Source organism: Aspergillus viridinutans, assembly GCF_018404265.1.
Source record: "Aspergillus viridinutans IFM 47045 DNA, scaffold_10, whole genome shotgun sequence".
In the NCBI taxonomy this organism is placed as follows: domain Eukaryota; kingdom Fungi; phylum Ascomycota; class Eurotiomycetes; order Eurotiales; family Aspergillaceae; genus Aspergillus; species Aspergillus viridinutans.
Window position 1 is genome coordinate 1,372,356 of NW_025091226.1, and position 16,803 is coordinate 1,389,158.

The 16,803-nt window shown below is 51.4% G+C and overlaps 7 protein-coding genes across 7 annotated transcripts; 4 read left to right on the top strand and 3 right to left on the bottom strand.

Moving 5' to 3' along the window:
- Positions 1 to 1,089: 1,089 nt before the first annotated feature.
- On the top strand, positions 1,090 to 2,435 carry Aspvir_002146 (O-phospho-L-serine:2-oxoglutarate transaminase; the record flags this gene model as incomplete). The annotated part of the gene is made up of 2 exons (XM_043273747.1): positions 1,090 to 1,803; positions 1,863 to 2,435. The coding sequence occupies 2 exons, from the start codon at positions 1,090 to 1,092 to the stop codon at positions 2,433 to 2,435; spliced, it is 1,287 nt and encodes a 428-aa protein (XP_043129682.1).
- Positions 2,436 to 2,621: 186 nt separating this feature from the next.
- Positions 2,622 to 3,770, bottom strand: Aspvir_002147 (cytochrome b5 reductase family protein; the record flags this gene model as incomplete). The annotated part of the gene is made up of 1 exon (XM_043273748.1): positions 2,622 to 3,770. The coding sequence occupies one exon, from the start codon at positions 3,768 to 3,770 to the stop codon at positions 2,622 to 2,624; it is 1,149 nt and encodes a 382-aa protein (XP_043129683.1).
- Positions 3,771 to 4,172: 402 nt separating this feature from the next.
- Aspvir_002148 (putative amino acid transporter) lies at positions 4,173 to 6,070 on the top strand (the record flags this gene model as incomplete). Its single annotated transcript, XM_043273749.1, has 2 exons — positions 4,173 to 5,204; positions 5,261 to 6,070. 2 exons carry the CDS (start codon positions 4,173 to 4,175, stop codon positions 6,068 to 6,070), a joined length of 1,842 nt encoding a protein of 613 aa, XP_043129684.1.
- Positions 6,071 to 6,352: 282 nt separating this feature from the next.
- On the bottom strand, positions 6,353 to 8,294 carry Aspvir_002149 (glycoside hydrolase family 32 protein; the record flags this gene model as incomplete). The annotated part of the gene is made up of 2 exons (XM_043273750.1): positions 6,353 to 6,744; positions 6,806 to 8,294. The coding sequence occupies 2 exons, from the start codon at positions 8,292 to 8,294 to the stop codon at positions 6,353 to 6,355; spliced, it is 1,881 nt and encodes a 626-aa protein (XP_043129685.1).
- Positions 8,295 to 9,581: 1,287 nt separating this feature from the next.
- On the bottom strand, positions 9,582 to 12,047 carry Aspvir_002150 (CeGAL family transcription factor; the record flags this gene model as incomplete). The annotated part of the gene is made up of 5 exons (XM_043273751.1): positions 9,582 to 9,896; positions 9,961 to 10,558; positions 10,622 to 11,641; positions 11,744 to 11,835; positions 11,967 to 12,047. 5 exons carry the CDS (start codon positions 12,045 to 12,047, stop codon positions 9,582 to 9,584), a joined length of 2,106 nt encoding a protein of 701 aa, XP_043129686.1.
- A 1,053-nt stretch (positions 12,048 to 13,100) lies between these two features.
- On the top strand, positions 13,101 to 14,983 carry Aspvir_002151 (amidase; the record flags this gene model as incomplete). The annotated part of the gene is made up of 5 exons (XM_043273752.1): positions 13,101 to 13,354; positions 13,421 to 13,442; positions 13,504 to 13,776; positions 13,834 to 14,028; positions 14,084 to 14,983. 5 exons carry the CDS (start codon positions 13,101 to 13,103, stop codon positions 14,981 to 14,983), a joined length of 1,644 nt encoding a protein of 547 aa, XP_043129687.1.
- Positions 14,984 to 15,632: 649 nt separating this feature from the next.
- Aspvir_002152 (polysaccharide deacetylase family protein) lies at positions 15,633 to 16,730 on the top strand (the record flags this gene model as incomplete). The annotated part of the gene is made up of 4 exons (XM_043273753.1): positions 15,633 to 15,738; positions 15,798 to 16,375; positions 16,448 to 16,551; positions 16,601 to 16,730. 4 exons carry the CDS (start codon positions 15,633 to 15,635, stop codon positions 16,728 to 16,730), a joined length of 918 nt encoding a protein of 305 aa, XP_043129688.1.
- Positions 16,731 to 16,803: the final 73 nt, after the last annotated feature.

Here is a 16,803-nt window from a genome sequence, read left to right on the forward strand (position 1 = left end):
TGCACAGCCAAGCTGCAGCACTAAGCTAGACTTGCGAAGCTGCAGGCTGACAGTCACGGACGAGGCTGAAACGGACGAGCAGCGGTGGGTGGCCCTTGTAGGTGATCGTCTGTTTCCCCTCATCTTCAGTCCTTGAATCTGTCCGACACTGCCACAGTCAATAGCTGTTGGTTGCAGTCAGATCTTCCCCTGATTGATATGTTCTGGACGTTGGCAAACGAATATACCTATGCTATACTGTCAATAAAGTGCTACACCTGATTCAGTCTGACCTGTGATATCAGTAGATACATGTGCTTAACGAGAGAGAGGGTTGTCCACCATTGAATATCATCGTCCGCTGTGGTGATGCCAGAAGAGCTGTGTAAAGTGTCTTTTTACGCTCGGCTTGTTTGTGACTTGTGGTCTCTTTCAGGCGGGGCCCAGGGCACTGAAAGGAGAGTTGGAGGTGGTCAACACGCAACTGTTCAATGCAGTTGAATACCCCAGGACGACAACCGGCAAGGGGCTGTTAGTTCTGATTAATTTTATTCTTCTCTTAAGCGTGCTTTTCCTCTCAATGAAATACATCTTTTCGTCAGCATGAATCTGATACAAGAGGACATTCTTCATCATGAACATCTGTCTGAATGCAATCTAGTTAAACAGTAATAAAGGTAGGTGAGTATGCTGGAATGGAAAGTGACATCTCAGGATGAAGTTGCACTTTTTACCATAATAGGATAAGTTGAAGCTATACAAGACACGTGCTCATACGGTATAAACACCCTTTTAGAGAGGTAAAGGTGATGATATGTGCAACCAAGACAAGACACCCTGTAGAAGATCTTATACTAGACAATATTGAAAGTAATATGTCAAGCAATCATCCCTTGGCAAAATATTCAAAACAATGTCGTGGTTGAGGCGATGAGTCAATACCAAGAGCAGTGACATCCGCTCTCGGAGATGACTGTCAATCTCCGGCGGGGCCTGGGAACCTTTTTGAGTCAACCCCGCCAGCATTTAAATTTGCTTCTTCGCTCTCTCAGGCCAAACCATTTTGAACCTGCTTCGATTAATCAAAAGGTCGAGCCTCATACAGTCAATATGCCTTCCAGACAAGAGGTCGCCTACTTCGGAGCTGGCCCTGCTCCCCTGCCCACCTCGGTCGTGGAGGCGGGCGCAAAGGCCCTCGTCAACTACAATGACTGCGGTCTCGGTCTCGGAGAAATCTCGCATCGCTCTCCTACCGCAAACAAGATCCTGGAAGACACGAAGGCGAGCCTGACAACGCTCCTGGATATTCCCAATGACTACGAAATCCTGTTCATGCAGGGAGGTGGAAGTGGACAATTCAGCTCGGTCGTACAGAACCTGGTTGGAGTCTGGGTAGAACGCAGACGACAGAGAGCAGAGGCCGACATTTCGGCCACCGAAAACAAGGATCAACTGGTATTTGAGAGATTACAAAAAGAAGTGCAGGAGGAATTGAAGCTGGATTACATCGTCACGGGTTCCTGGTCGTTGAAGGCATCGCAGGAGGCTACCCGTCTGGTGGGTGCCAAACATGTGAACATCGCGCTGGATGCCAGAACCGCGAACAATGGGAAGTTTGGCAACATCCCTGCAGAGGAGAGCTGGACTCTCTCGCCCAGCAACAACTCGGCGTTTGTCTACTTCTGTGATAATGAGACGGTGGACGGTGTGGAGTTCCCCAGCTTCCCAAAGATCCTGGAGTCGGACGACCGAATTGTCGTTGCAGACATGAGCTCCAACTTCCTCAGCCGAAAGGTTGATGTCAACAAGTATTCTGTGATCTTTGTACGTATACTTCTTGTGACGAGGTTTCGTTTTCGAGTCTCCGAGCTAATGGACAGCAGGGTGGTGCCCAGAAAAACATTGGTATCGCTGGTATTTCCATCGTCATCATCAAAAAGTCGCTCTTGCCTCCTCAGACCCCTACACCAGCACCCGCTCTTCTTCATCGGTTGAACCTTGGCGGGTTACCGGGGAGCGTCGTACTTGACTACGGGACCATCGCGAAGAATAACTCCCTGTACAACACACTCCCCATCTTCAACCTGTGGATTGCGGGACAGGTTATGGCCGAACTCGTCCAGACCTACGGTGAGCAGAAGGTCAGCGGTCAGGAGCAGATCTCCAACCGCAAGGCCGAGATCCTCTACAGTGTTTTGGACAAGTACCCCCAGGTTTACCACGTTGTTCCGGACAAGAGTGTCCGGAGCCGTATGAACCTTTGTTTCCGCGTCTACGGCGGCGATGCCGAGAAGGAGAAGGAGTTCCTGGCTGGAGCTGAGAAGCGCCTGCTCCAGGGTTTGAAGGGACACCGCAGTGTTGGCGGTATCCGGGCCAGCAACTACAATGCAGTTCCCTTGGAGAACGTTGAGAAGCTGGCTAAGTACCTCGAAGACTACGCCACCGGCAATGTCTAAGTGGTCGCTCCGAGGCCTATGATTCCAATTTTTAAGCTGTAAAATGTCTTTATTGTTCGTACGGAGTTAACCTCGACTACCCAGCTTTATTCAACATAGTGCCGAATATATATATATATAATTATTTACACGGGAAGATTCAGAATGTTACATATTGTAAATGTACATAGACGGGATGTTGGACTCTCAAAGCTTCCAAACCGCCCAATCTTTCAGGTCGAGTTCGTTGATAACTCCGTTAAGTGGACCTTGGAGTTCCATCCCCTGTGCCCACAGCTTTGGTCCGGCCATATAGCTGATGAAGCCTTCCGGTCCTGACACAAGGATCATTTCACCGCCAGGAGGCCCACTGGAGGAGGCGGAATCGGTGAATCTCGTGATGGATTTCTTCTCAATGAACGAACTCTCTTCGTCCACAAAATAGTCAACCGTAACTTGGCCCGGATATCGAGCTTTGAGAGCCTCAATCTCGCGGACCATGAGCGAAGTGGCTGCCGGGTCCTGTATAGGACCGACTGGCGGAGGACTGCTGGGTTTTGATGATCCGAACAGCCTTGAAAACCAGGATCTTTGCTGCGCTTCGTCTATTGCCGAAGTATCGTTGCAACCTCCCAGGCAGTCATCCCGTCTTCGGTTCGCCCAGAGAATGTGAAGCCTCGGCTTGTAGTCCGCGTCTGTCCGGCGTAGAAGCGTATGCCCAGCCTGCAAAGCAGGAGCAATCCCAGTACCGCCCGCGATAAAGAGAATCTGCCGAGTATCCGAGGGGATTTCGCATTCGATTCGAGGTCCGCGCACTTCAATAGCTGATCCTACATCAAGAGAATGCAGATACCGCGATACCTCCCCGAACGGGTCTTTCCGAATGAAGAACCGGAGGCACCCTTCTTCCTGCTCATCTTCCCCCTTTAGTGATAGTGGCGGTAGGGGTGTATAGTCTCTTCCGATTTGCAATTGCGGTTGCTTGAACATAACGCTCCATACGCCTGTCTTCCATGCATCTTCGTAGACTTCGCGATTGCCGTCGGGTTTGGGTGGTTTCAGAGTGAAGATGCTGCCGTTCGACGATACCGGTTCCCTTGCGACAAGACGATATTTGGTAAAGGTGACTGGATTCAGGATGGTCGACTCTGAGCCTTGTTGCGATCTAACATAGGCTCCGATGCCTGCCGCGGTAGCAGTGACAATGGTCAGTCGAAGCCATAGACGCTTTTTCGGCGGAGAAGGTGCGGAGGTTGTAGATGATGACGCGGTATAACGACGAGAAGTTACTCTCTTGCTCAGGGTAGAAGGCGGGTTGAACAAAAGTCCCCCTGACCTTGGTAGTCGGGATCTCATGAGGTTGACTCTCAACGAAAGAGCACGTATGATAAATGGGTTATCGTCGAGTCTTTAAGTGATATTTATTGATGTTCAAGCTTAATTGGAGACCCTTTTCGTCCTGGAGCTAAACTCGATCGGGCATCAATGGAGACCCCCTTGTCGACGATCATCTTTATTTTCTCGTCTCCCACTCTCAGCACTACGGAGTAGAGCATCTGAATCTCTTGCTGCTGTTGTATAACTTGTATTACCATATGATATCGCCGTCGGTCGGATAGACCCCGCCATTGTCGCCTGTGCAACAGCCCTCCGCCTTCTGCTGGGATGGAGAAGAGATCCTCGTCCGCTCTTGTTGACGACCTGTTTGAATAAACACAATTGATACATGAATGCCTTTACAGCTACCGGCTCGAAGAAATGTCCCATATTACCTTTTCGCAAACAGATACCAGATCGGATAACCTCCATGCCCCTCGTGATTCTCTAGAACTTGCATCACTTGCGTCGTCCCCGGAATCTGCGGGCAGGTCCTCAGCCTCATCCTCGCCCTCGGGCATTTCCTCCTCACGCAAGCTCTCCCTCGAGGACGAGGATCCCTTATCGAACTCACATACGCACACAAATCTTGAGTCTGGGCGAGCGAGGTCGGCCCGATCGTACTCCGTCTCCTCTGCCTTCGATTTCGGCAATGCCCTCTTCCCACTATCGCAAACCGCGGGGGGGTATGCTCCCTTAGGGGCTCCCTCCGCACTTGACCGACAAGGCGGGACCGACGGCTCGTTAGAACGAAATAAGACATTGACGTACTTGAACGGTCTGTCGTTGGTGGTCGGGATCATCATCGGATCTGGGATCTTTTCGTCGCCGAGTCAAGTCAATGCCAATGCGGGGTCTCCCGGCGCAGCTCTGATCGCGTGGGTTGTCGCAGGGTTGCTGGCATGGACCGGCGCGGCCAGCTATGCAGAATTGGGTGGCGCTATCCCTCTCAATGGTGGGGCCCAGGTCTACCTCTCTAAGATTTTCGGGGAACTGGTTGGATTTCTCTTCACATGGTGTGCTGTTCTGGTGCTGAAGCCAGGGAGCGCCGCCATCATCGCGATCATCTTCGGCGAGTATGTCGTTCGAGCAGCGATACATGCAGACGCCGAGACTGTCAGTCCTTGGATCAGTAAGGGAGTCGCATTTGGAGGCATGTTTCTGGTGACCGTGCTGAACTGCTTATCGACCCGACTGGCTGCGCGCATAGGGGATTTTTTCATGTTCTTCAAGTTCATTGCATTAATAGGGGTTACGGTCATAGGTATTGTCGTTGCTGTGACTGGGTTCTCTTCGACCGGGAGCGCCAATAAGGAGTGGAAAGAAGGTTGGTTCAAGGGAACGAGTACTGACATCTCCGGCTGGGCCGTCGCAATATACGCCGGTCTCTGGGCTTTTGATGGCTGGGACAACGTAGGCTTCTCCCATCCCACATCTCTCCCCCTGGCATTCACTGATCGTACTCGCAGACAAACTATGTGACCGGCGAGTTCAAAAATCCTAGCCGGGATCTTCCTCGAGTGATCCACACGGCGATGCCGCTGGTGATCTTATCTTACCTGCTTGCCAACGTTTCGTATTTTCTTGTGCTGCCGCATTCAACCATAGAGGGAAGCAATACCATTGCTGTTCAATTTGGCGACAAGGTGTTTGGATCTGTGGGGGCGCTTGTTTTCGCCCTGGTGGTGTCTGCGAGCTGTTTTGGGGCCCTCAACGCGACGGTCTTCACTAGTGGTCGGCTGGTCTACGCTGCCGGCAAGGAAGGCTACCTGCCGTCGATGTTCGGCAATCTCTGGACTGGTAGATCTAGCACTATGGGAAGCAATCGATTGCAGCGCCGCTCGTGGGCTAGCAAGTCCCTGTCTCGGATTTTTGGAGAAACCTTCTGCATCGGGTATACACCGATTAACGCCATGGCATTAAACAGCGCCTTGACATTGGTATATATCATTGGGGGCGAGTTCAAAACTCTGGTTACGTTCTACGGCGTCGCAGGGTACACCTTCTACTTCCTCACGGTCCTAGGCCTGATTGTCCTCCGAATTCGAGAACCGTACCTGGCGCGCCCCTACAAGACCTGGATTTCCACACCAATCATCTTCTGCTGCGTTAGCCTCTTTCTTTTGAGTCGCGCGGTCATCGCCGAGCCATTGCAGACACTGATCGTCGTCGGCTTCATCATCGCTGGCGTCCCGGTATACTTCTTTCGCATCTACCAGCGTGACGGGAAGATTACGTTTCCCGGATGGAAGTTTTGGCAAGCCAGTCGGCGTCGGTAATGCAATGAAACGCGCCGACCTAACGCAGCCTCTAGGCGTATAATGAACAACCCCTTCTATGAGACGAGTGACGCCCATGCGCATAGCTTGCGTGTATGACCACGGTTTTAAAATCTGCAGCATTATTATGCTCGCATCTGGACGATCGAGCGAGTGATTAGCGATTACCGTGATCAGCACGCGGATACCATGTTTATTTCTACCCCTGTCTTCCTAGTTACGAGTTTCCTCCCGCGTCTATGTGGGCTTGTCATGAGATACAACGCTAGTCTAGAGATCTATCTAATACTTAATTTCATCACGAATCACGCTCAGTCCATCCCAAACATCCGCCCTCAGCAGCACAGCAGCAGCAGATGTTGACGGTTTCAGCTGGCTTTCGATTGCCGAGGCGAAGAATTTCAACCCGGTGCAAGCCTGCGCGTGAGCTGTATAGATGCGTGTGGAGATGACCGTTCTGCTATTCACAAACACTTCGAGCACACTTGCATCGAAATAGGCGTGGACCTGAAGCGGTTCCGTCACCTCCTCGCCTTCATTGTTGCAGAAGGTGAAGAGAGTATGCGGAGCGGTCTCAGGATCGTGATTGATACCGGCATCGTGAGGCGAAGGCCTTTCGATTGTGAACGTCTCGTCGTATGGTTTCCATGATAGGATGGTGCGGTGGTGGAAATCTTCTTGTGCGTCAGCAATTATTGCAATTTTGGGGAGAGAAGAAGAAGAGAGAGAGCTCACCAGGGCTGTGGCCGATTTCCAACCCTACTGCCGCGCAGTGCTTCCCAACCACAAAGGTTGCGTTCAATTCCCACCTAGCAGTGCCCAAGGGCAAGAATGCAGGGGGCTGGTGGGCCAAAGAGCCCAGATGTACCTTGGATAAATGCAACTCTCGTGCTGATGTTCGGAGTATGTGGAGCCTGGGGTCCGGCCGGATACTTAATGTTCGAACCCGTGTACCTTGCGAATGGCGCTCTGTTTCGATAGATGTAATGGATTCCAGCTTCGACTGGTGGGCTCGCTTGACATTGTCAAGAGTCACCAGCCTTACTAGTCGCGGTAGAGACATGACGCCACTCCAGCCTTGTCGATGGCGCAGACGATCCGGCAAATCCTCTTCCGTAATCCAGCAGTATACGACGTACTGCTCTGTGATCGGATCCCAGAAAGAGTTTGCGGCGTAGGAGCACCCGTGATCGAAGATCCCGGAGAATGAATATTCTGCGAGAGGCTCGGAAGTGCTCTGCGCCTGCAGTCTAGGTCGGACATTAATACACATCCAGAGCAGGGAGCGCGGTACTCTCTTTGATCCGTCCTCGGAAGACAAGCGTCCCTCTGCGCCGAAGATCACGAAATCTCGGGAGACGCCGTCATCAGTCAACGTAAAACAGTTGGCAACTTCCCAGTTGACGCCCAGATCCCCCGACCACCGAGAGGGGCGAAAATTCAAGCCAACGTGAAGCAAAGGCCCGAGGTATGTCCACCCCGTCAAATTGTCGGGATTGACGACGTATACAAAGACTGTTGGGGACTCTTTAGCGATACCCCCGGAGATAAATCCATACAGGTTCGGGGAGGCCAGTCCATCTTGTCGCTGGGCCCGCAACGAGGGCCAGAAGTTCAGATAAGGGTCTCTCCAGCCTGTCACCTCGAGTTCTGCAGGAGCGCCGGGGTGAATCGGGTTGCTGTCGAATCGTTGCCATGTCCTGCCATGGTCGTGGGAGACTGCTATACTGAGCGATTCACTGCCCTTGACATACGGCAGACTATAGTGGAGTGGAAGATGATTTACGGACGTGTATACATACGTAAGTACACCCGGCTTGCCATCCGGACCGTGAGGTCGGAAGCAGCCAGTGAACACGCCGCATCGATCATACTCCGCAGACGGCGTGAGACACGGCTCAGGGAATATTTTCCAGGACACTAGATCGTTGGAAGTGGCATGGCCCCAGGAGATGTTGCCCCAGTCGTTCCCGTGCGGGTTCCATTGGAAGGAAAGATGGTACAGTCCAGTCGCCGGGTCATATCCAAGCCCACAGGGGTCATTCATCCACCCCCAGGGCGCAGCAAGATGGTATGACGGTCGCCACTTAGTGCTCACATGAGCTATACCCGTCGCTTGCCGGTTAGTCTTGGCTTTCTGTTCTGGATCGCAATGGACAGGGCGTATTGGAGTTCCACTGTTGCCCAACTCTGCCGCATGCTGGGATCCTGGAAGGATGTGCATGCCGGCCGGATTTATAGGACGTGGGCTCTGCCGATCCAGCACAAAACTGGCCTTAGAGAAACCACGTTGTTCGAAACAGAGTTTGACTTTGAGACAGAGTGTAAATAGACGCTAGTCACCCGACATTGATTCCGCTGATGCTGTCACAGTCAGTAGAGTAGCTGGCATTGCAGTACACAGAACTGTCGATCTGTTTCGAGACAACGCAGTAGGGAATCTCACCCTCTTTATTCAATACGCAGGCATGAGAGATTGGGATCGATGTTCCTAATTAACAATGAACATAAACCTGGAATGTCGATAAGGGATCATTGACTGCAGAATGTCAAAGGATCACGGGGTTATCTCGGAAGGATGCGGAGAGTTGTCGGAGAAATCCTGTTATAGCAGCCATACTATCCTCTGTTCTTCACCTCATTACTGTATCTGGCAATATCAAGGAAAATTATGCGTCCAGTGCATCGAGGAGAAGCACGAGCTCTATCTAGACCTGTCTAGAGTGAGACCTGAGCTCGGAGGTTTAGATGGAATCAACTGCTCATCCAATGACTGAGTGCTCCAGCAGGCATCAACATTCAGGACTGAGGAGGGTCAGGAGCAAGTCAATTCCTGCCATTCTGAGACCTCGGCCATGTTAAGCTATCTCAATTTGTATCAAGCTTCAAATAATAATGAGACGACATGACAAACCTAGCGTCCCGGGTGACAGGCCTGGTCTCCCGTCTCGACTCTCGACTTCCAGCCTCCACAGACGGAGTGCACAACACCGGATTTACCCGGACATCATGAACGAGGCTCGGAATGTCGTCCAAAGTGCAAACATCGTTGAGGATGGGGCCGTGAACTGAGCCGAACAGAGCGCGTGGAAAGGTAGTGCCGCATTTAGTATCCGACAGTGCTCCGAATGTCTTTAGGTATTTTGTCATTCCTGAGAAACAAGAATAAGTCAGAAGGGACCCATGTATGTTCCATATGAAACTCGGCGCAATGAGCTGGAGTCCTCTCAACCCGTTCGAGGGCCACCTGAAGATGAATCTCAAGTGAAGACGTTGTTCAAGTTACATTGATCATCCAGCGCAGGTACGGCATGAGTATGTTGTCTGTTCCCAAGATGCTGTACATTCCCCCCGGGCAATTCTGCTATGAATATGAGTGCGTAGAATACATGATAAATAATCCCCCGTAAAGAGCCCGACCTGAACCTAGGAAAAAATACAGTAACAAAGATGTGCAAGCTCATGAAGTCGGTTCCGGGGCCGGGGTCGGCTCAGCTATTATATACAAATGTCATGTCTGTGCCCAGTTGCTGCACCCGACCCCGACGATGTGCAAAGAACTCAGGTACGCCTTGAATTTTTCCAGAAAGGGGTGATTGCCACCGCGGAGTGTATTCAAAAGCAACATAAAATCCTCGGCTAACGACTGAGTAGAATGCACGGTTGCTGTGGTTGGAGACATGGCTCCCACGAGGCTTCCAGGAGGCAGGACGCCTGGCCCTGCCATTGAGCCAGCCACCGAGGCCGTAGAATGTTCAGCAAGAGGGTGGCGGACATTGGAAGAGATTCCAATTGCACTAACCGCAATGTCGTACAGCTTCTCAACCTACGTGCGCGCGTGAGTAAAGCGAAAACCAAAATAGGGTTTTGACCGGATGGACTGTACTCACTAGGCCAATTCCATGCGCTTCCATCGAGCTAAGACGCAATGACTGACATATCTTCAAGGTGTCCACTGCAACCGTGATAGCGTATTCGAAAGACAGCTCCTGGTGGTCGGACACAGGTCTCAGGAGACCATGAGTGGAGCACAGCACCCACACCCGATTCTGCAGCCATTTCTTCGTGATAAACACATCGGCACACTGTGTCTCCCGCATAGTGATTGTCGGTTGGACGCTCTGGGCTTGGCCCGGGGCCGACTTGGTGCGTTCAAACCAGTCATAGCCCTTGTATCGCTCGGACTCGCAGACTCTGCTGAGATTTTGATGGATAGACAAGGCCTTCTCCTCGGTGAGATTATCACAATAGCCTGAATTGACGTTGCAGCGTTGATTCCAACAGTCAATAACCTCTTCGTCAATGGCATCGAACAGCTCCATTAAACGGGCCAGACCCAGCATCCCCTCGGCATCTTTTTCGTTATGAATTATGATACCGGAAACAACGCTGTGTGTTGCATTGTGGATGAAATCATGGACAGAACGCATGCTGAACCCCGGTCTTCCCCAAAAGGTGATGGTATGTCGCCGTTGCAATGCATAGGCTCTTCCGAAGGTTTTTTTGTTAGCATCTATCGGCTTGGCACATCTAGCAGGTTGAAGCTCATACCTCTCTGTGATAGACAAGACCAGATACGTCCGTAATCGTTGGCCTTTTTCGTCGTTCGGTAAATCCCGATATGAGTCAGGGCTGTTCAAGCCCAGCGTCGCTGCAAGGTCTAGAGCTTCTCGGAGTCGAAGCCACGCAGCATTGTGCTGGTTACTGCCGAAAAGACATCCAAACAAGAAAAAGCTGGTGAGAACGGCCTCGATGGTTGGATGTTCGCCAAAGTCAGAGCAGCTCCGCATTTTCGTCGCCTCGTTCATCATCGATCTGGCCTGGCTGGCTCGGGACGAGGAAGTGGGCCGTTCGTCAATCTCGATAGGTTGCGTCAGTGAGAAGGCGCATAAGGATAGTAGCATGGCCCCAAACTGCGGGTTTCTACGATGCTCTTGAGCCAGCATGCGAATGAACAAGGAGGACCTGTTCAATACAGGCAGAGTCGGGTGCAGGCGGTCGAAGTAGACTTCAATCCACGGAATCATGTTGGCCTCGGCGATTGATGACGGCCATGTCGTCCGCATCGGAGCGGGCCCGGTTGGCATGACCCCCATGGTAGAAAGAGCCAAGTTTGAAGCGTCCACATGATGAGGCTGCAATCCAGAAGCATCCTGCTCCGGTTGGATGATCGACGGCAGCGACGTCTTTAGGTAGATATTGCTTCCTGGAAACTCGAATACAGGCACCTGCGCATCTAAATTGTCGGGGAGCCAGTACTCGACATCGCTGCGCTCATTCCAACTGATGGCAGAGTTAGTCTGAGAATCTACCGACGAGGTATCTGTAGCGGGCCACGACGGCCCGATAGAGGTGTTTGGACGCGGCGGTACTATGTCCGTGGGCACTGAGGCCTCCCCGCGCTGAGGGATAGGCCACTGGGTGGGATCTTGCGCTGATGGGGCAATCCCATGCTGCCCCGTCTCCCGAGAGAGAATCGGCTTCTGATACGGGAAAGCGTCTGGAAGAGACGATTGAGAACTCTTACGCAACAGCTGAGTCTGTTGTTGCTGACGAATTTGGGACACACGACTGTTTGGCGAGCATCAAAAAAATGCGCAAGATGATTAGAGATGGACGGATTCTCAAAATAGAATATCCGAGCATAGCCACGCAATTGGTTCAAAAACTCACTTGCCAGTTGGCCCCCGCTTTTTCTGGGGCTGTAAGAAGAGGCATTCGAATCCCATCTGGCAACACGCGCGACATGGTTGCGAGAGACTACACTGTATGATCCTAAGCAGATTAGCATAACAGCCTCCTCGTTCGTCGGCAGTAGTTACTCCTTATGGAATAATGATCATCAGGAACGAGACCAGAAGGGGGAAATGAGAGGGGGTCAGGTCAGTCAACTTGCTTTTATCTTACGCAGTCGGCAATTATCACAAGCTCTTCGGACCGGCGTTTTCTTCACGGCATTGGTAGGACTCGGGTTCATGGTGGCATATTTGTGTTGTGGGTGGAGATTTCTTGTGTGGAGTGGAGAGAATAATGGCAGTCTGACAACTGAAAGGAAGGGCAAGGTAATTATGAGGAATTAAGCCGAGCTCAAGGGAATAAATGATCAATGGTTGATCATCGATCAAAGCAGAGAGTGGGTTATTTGAATTTGGGATGAAGAGAGGGTAGAGCGGGTCGTCCGGGGAGGGCTGAGAGCACTGAGCACTGGGTAGATAGGTAGTTAGGTACACACCTTGGATATCTACTCACTGTTCCCCGTCTGATCGAGGCTGTGATCCAGTCTGGGCTTTTTTATCCACGAGGAGGGAGAGGGAGTTTGGGTGACCGTTGAATGTTCTGTGGATCGGCCCAGGACTAGACCAAGGTAGTAAGTAGTAGTCTAGGTTCAAAGGCTGATTTGGTAGTCCCCTGGCTTTTTGCTTCTTCTCTGGTCTTCTCTTCCAATGGTTTGGGCAGCAGAGGCCATGGAATCATGGAATTTATTTCCATTCTTGTGGTTCTTGTCGTTTTTACTACTGTAAGGTTAAATTCTTATCATCAGCAGGAGTGAGCTTAGATACCTGAACACCTGCAACTTAAGGTGCAAACTGGTGGATTCCTGAGGTATTAAGTGAGACACTATTCTTCCTGATCATCATCATCTATCATCGTGTGATCGTCGTCGTCATCGTATCACTAAATCAAAAATGATGATGATTAAAATTAATGTATCAAGATCCCTGTGGACGGATTCATCCGTTTTCTTCGACATACTCCAGTTGCTCGGCAGTTAGACCCCCCTCTAACTGCCTGTTTCCCCCGCGTCTGACGTAGAGCGATCGGCATCCACGAGGCTGTGAGAGACTGAGAGCCATTCCCAATCACGTTCAGAATTTTAGAATTTAGACTAGATACAGATGATAACCGACATACCATGTCACAGATACGCCGTTTTAGCTAGTTAAGTACGGAGCTCGAAACATGCACTCCGCTATCAATGCTTCTAGCCCAGCATTTCGATCCTGGGTAACAGTGCTAGATCGAACACAAGATGGGCAGCCTCCAGACCTGGGAGCAAACAGTGGTTGAGAAACKCTCCTTACGAGCTCGGGCTGTAGAGCCATATATGACCAGCGATATTGAACAGCGCCTGCCTCGAATTCTCCATGTGCATCGCCGTACCTGCATACATTACGATCCTACCGTCCAGGAGATTACAGACATTGACTGCGTTCCTGTCCTCCAGGAATCTTTAAAACGGGGCCAATATACTGCGGAACAGGTCAGCCTTGCTTATATCAAAAGGTAAACTTCAACGCAAGCCCCTGCGGCCTAGAAGGATGAACTGATAACTGGAATTGATCCTGTCAGAGCCACGATTGCGCATCAACTTGTGAGTTTATGTTGCGCTCGAAGAGTCTCTCGTGATGTGGAGCTTACGTGGGCATCATTAGACCAACTGCCTGACAGAAGTCGTTTTCGAAGATGCACTTGAACAGGCTAGACAGCTGGACCGGCTGTTTAGAGAAAAAGGCCAACTGACGGGCCCGCTTCACGGCATTCCAGTCACTCTCAAAGATCAATTCAATATCAAAGGAGTCGATACGACTCTAGGCTACGTAGGTCGTTCGTTTGCTCCAGCTACCGACAATGCAGTGCTCGTCGAGATGTTGAAAGCCATGGGTGCTGTTATCATCGGAAAGACAAACTTACCGCAGAGCATTATGGTCCGTATCTCGATGGGACCATAGCCAAAGGTACGAGTGGACTAACCCTTTCTTCAGTGGGCCGAAACTGAGAACCCGCTCTGGGGTCTAACGGTCAACCCACGAAATCCTCTTTTCACTCCTGGTGGCTCGACAGGCGGTGAAGGAGCTTTGCTGGCTCTGCATGGCTCGGTCCTGGGGTTTGGAACAGATATTGGAGGAAGTATCAGGATCCCGCAGAGTATCAACGGTCTGTATGGTTTCAAACCAAGTGTATGTTCTACGAGCCTTGATAGCGATGAAGAGTTTAGGTCTGATTCTATTCTAGAGCAGCCGATTTCCCTACTACGGCGTCCCGGTCTCCACCGAGGGTCAAGAACATATTCCCTCGTCTATAGGGCCTATGACAAGAGACCTCTCGTCACTCTCTTATGTCTGTCGCATATTTGCAAACGCTAAACCGTGGACCTTGGACCCGAAATGCGCTCCTCTCCCCTGGAATGACGATAGCTTTCAAGAAGCGCTATCCAGGCCCCTCGTCGTCGGTCTGATTCTGGATGATGGAGTTGTGAAAGTACACCCGCCTGTCGAGAGAGCCCTCCGAGAGCTATCCGCCGAATTGGAAGCTCAGGGCCATGAGGTCGTGGTCTGGGACGCATCGGATCATTTTGACTATATCAAGCTCATGGACCAATACTATACCGCTGACGGATGTGAGGATATCCGACGTGACGTAGAAGTCGCCGGGGAACCTTATATCCCTCACGTTGAAGCTCTGATCAACCGTGGGAAGGCGATCTCCGTCTATGAATACTGGCAACTCAACAAGCAAAAGACTACACTTCAAAAGAGATACCTTGATAAATGGAATGCCGTTCAGTCCCCGTCAGGGAAGCCAGTCGATATTCTCCTTGGTCCAACAATGCCACATGCGGCCGTCCCCCATCGCAGTGTGCGTTGGGTAGGTTACACCAAGATCTGGAATCTGCTTGACTATCCTGCAGTGACCTTTCCTGTCGATCAAGTGAGAGCAGAGAGCGACGGATTGCCAGGCGAACTCTATCGCCCCAGAAACGAGCTGGACGAGTGGAATTGGGGCCTCTATGACCCGCTGACGATGGACGGCCACCCGATAAATCTTCAGATCGTTGGTAAAAAACTTGAAGAAGAGAAGGTATTGGGAGCGGCAACGGCCGTTGAGAGGGTTTGGAGGGAAGCCAAAGCGTAGCGATCTTATCTAGCTTATATCCGTAGGACGTGATGTTTCTAACTCAAATGGCGACTGGAGAGATATACACCTCTTGTAAGCCTCATCCCCTCAGTACTTTTACAAACGCATTTCAGCTGTAAGAGCGGACGAATTCCTTAGCTTGCTCAGACCTGTGCTTCCGACTCCCATGTCCTTCAAATTTGGGGTTGTGCTGTTCCCGTCTCCAACTCTTCCCCTCATGACAGCTGGGCGAGTGTCGTTTGCTTACAGCCAGGCCACCCCGCCCTTGGCTATCTGCGCCTGCATATCCGAGTCAAGAGGGGAAATGGCCAGTCCCGCATTTCGCATTTCAAGCTACATCGATAGCTGCACTTAATGATACATGTGGACCCGAAGCTAGAGGCCTCATCTATCCCTCACTTGAATTTCTGTCAAAAAGGGTAGGTCGTAACTACAGGGTCAATGGACTGATAAACACGAGGATACAGAGATACAAATTGATCCCTTATCTTGTCTTATCATAGTTCTGACTGGTTTCTCCCAATGTGGCTGACTTGATATCAAGCCAGGTGGAGCAGGCTCGCATATATAAACCGGCGCAAACTTGATCGTCCAAGCCGTCCATCATACACCTCTTCTTGTAAAACCCAGTGGTCGAATCAGCATTATGGGCAAAAAACGCGTCTTGGTCGCCTATGGGGTGGATATTGATGCTGTCGCGGGCTGGTTGGGGTCCTACGGTGGTGAGGACAGCTCGAACGATATCAGTCGAGGTGAGATACTGCGCATACACTCCAACAAGACAAATAGTTCTTACCGCATCTTCCCACAGGACTCTGGGCTGGTCATGTGGGTACTCCACGTCTCTTGAAGCTCTTTGAGAAATATAACATCAAAGCCACATGGTTCATCCCCGGTCACTCCCTGGAGACCTTCCCTGAAGAATGCGCCCAAGTGAGAGACGCAGGCCACGAGATCGGCTTACACGGCTACACCCATGAGAATCCCAGCGACATGACTCCCGAGCAGCAAAAGGACGTCTTGGACAAAACGTACCGCATGCTGACAGATTTCTGCGGCAAACCGCCTCGGGGCATCGTGGCGCCCTGGTGGGAGACGAGCAAGGAGATGGCGGATCTCCTGCTTGCGTACGGAATCGAATACGACCACTCCATGTCTCATCATGACTGCCAGATGTACTGGCTTCGGACAGGGGACACTTGGACCAAGATCGACTATAGCCAGAAGGCGGAGACCTGGATGAAGCCGCTGGTCCGCGGCCAGGATACTGGACTCGTGGAAATCCCCGGAAATTGGTATATTGACGACTTGCCGCCGATGATGTTCATCAAGAACGCGCCTAACAGCCATGGATGGGTGAATCCGAGGGACATCGAGGATATTTGGAAGGTCCGTTTACCCGTGACCGGGCCCAGGCTAGGTTGTCACTGTCCACGGGGGCTGAACTGATGCCTATTCCAGGACCATTTTGACTACTTCTACCGCGAGTACGACAGCTTTGTCTTTCCGATGACGATCCATCCCGATGTTTCAGGGCGGCCCCATGTCCTCCTCATGCATGAGAGGTAAGTCTGTTGCTACTCTGCGAGATTTCTCAGACCGACTAGAGTACAGGATCATCGAGCATATCAACAAACACGAGGGTGTGGAATGGGTGACGTTTGAGCAAATGTGCGATGAGTTTAAGAAGAACCACAGGCCACCTGAGGGTGCCAAAATGCCGGTCACACCGGTTCTGGAGTAGCTTGGTATCCGGCCGAGCTACTTTATGCTCGTAGTCCCCTAAGGGATCCGCAATAAGCTGGCGTATCCATAAG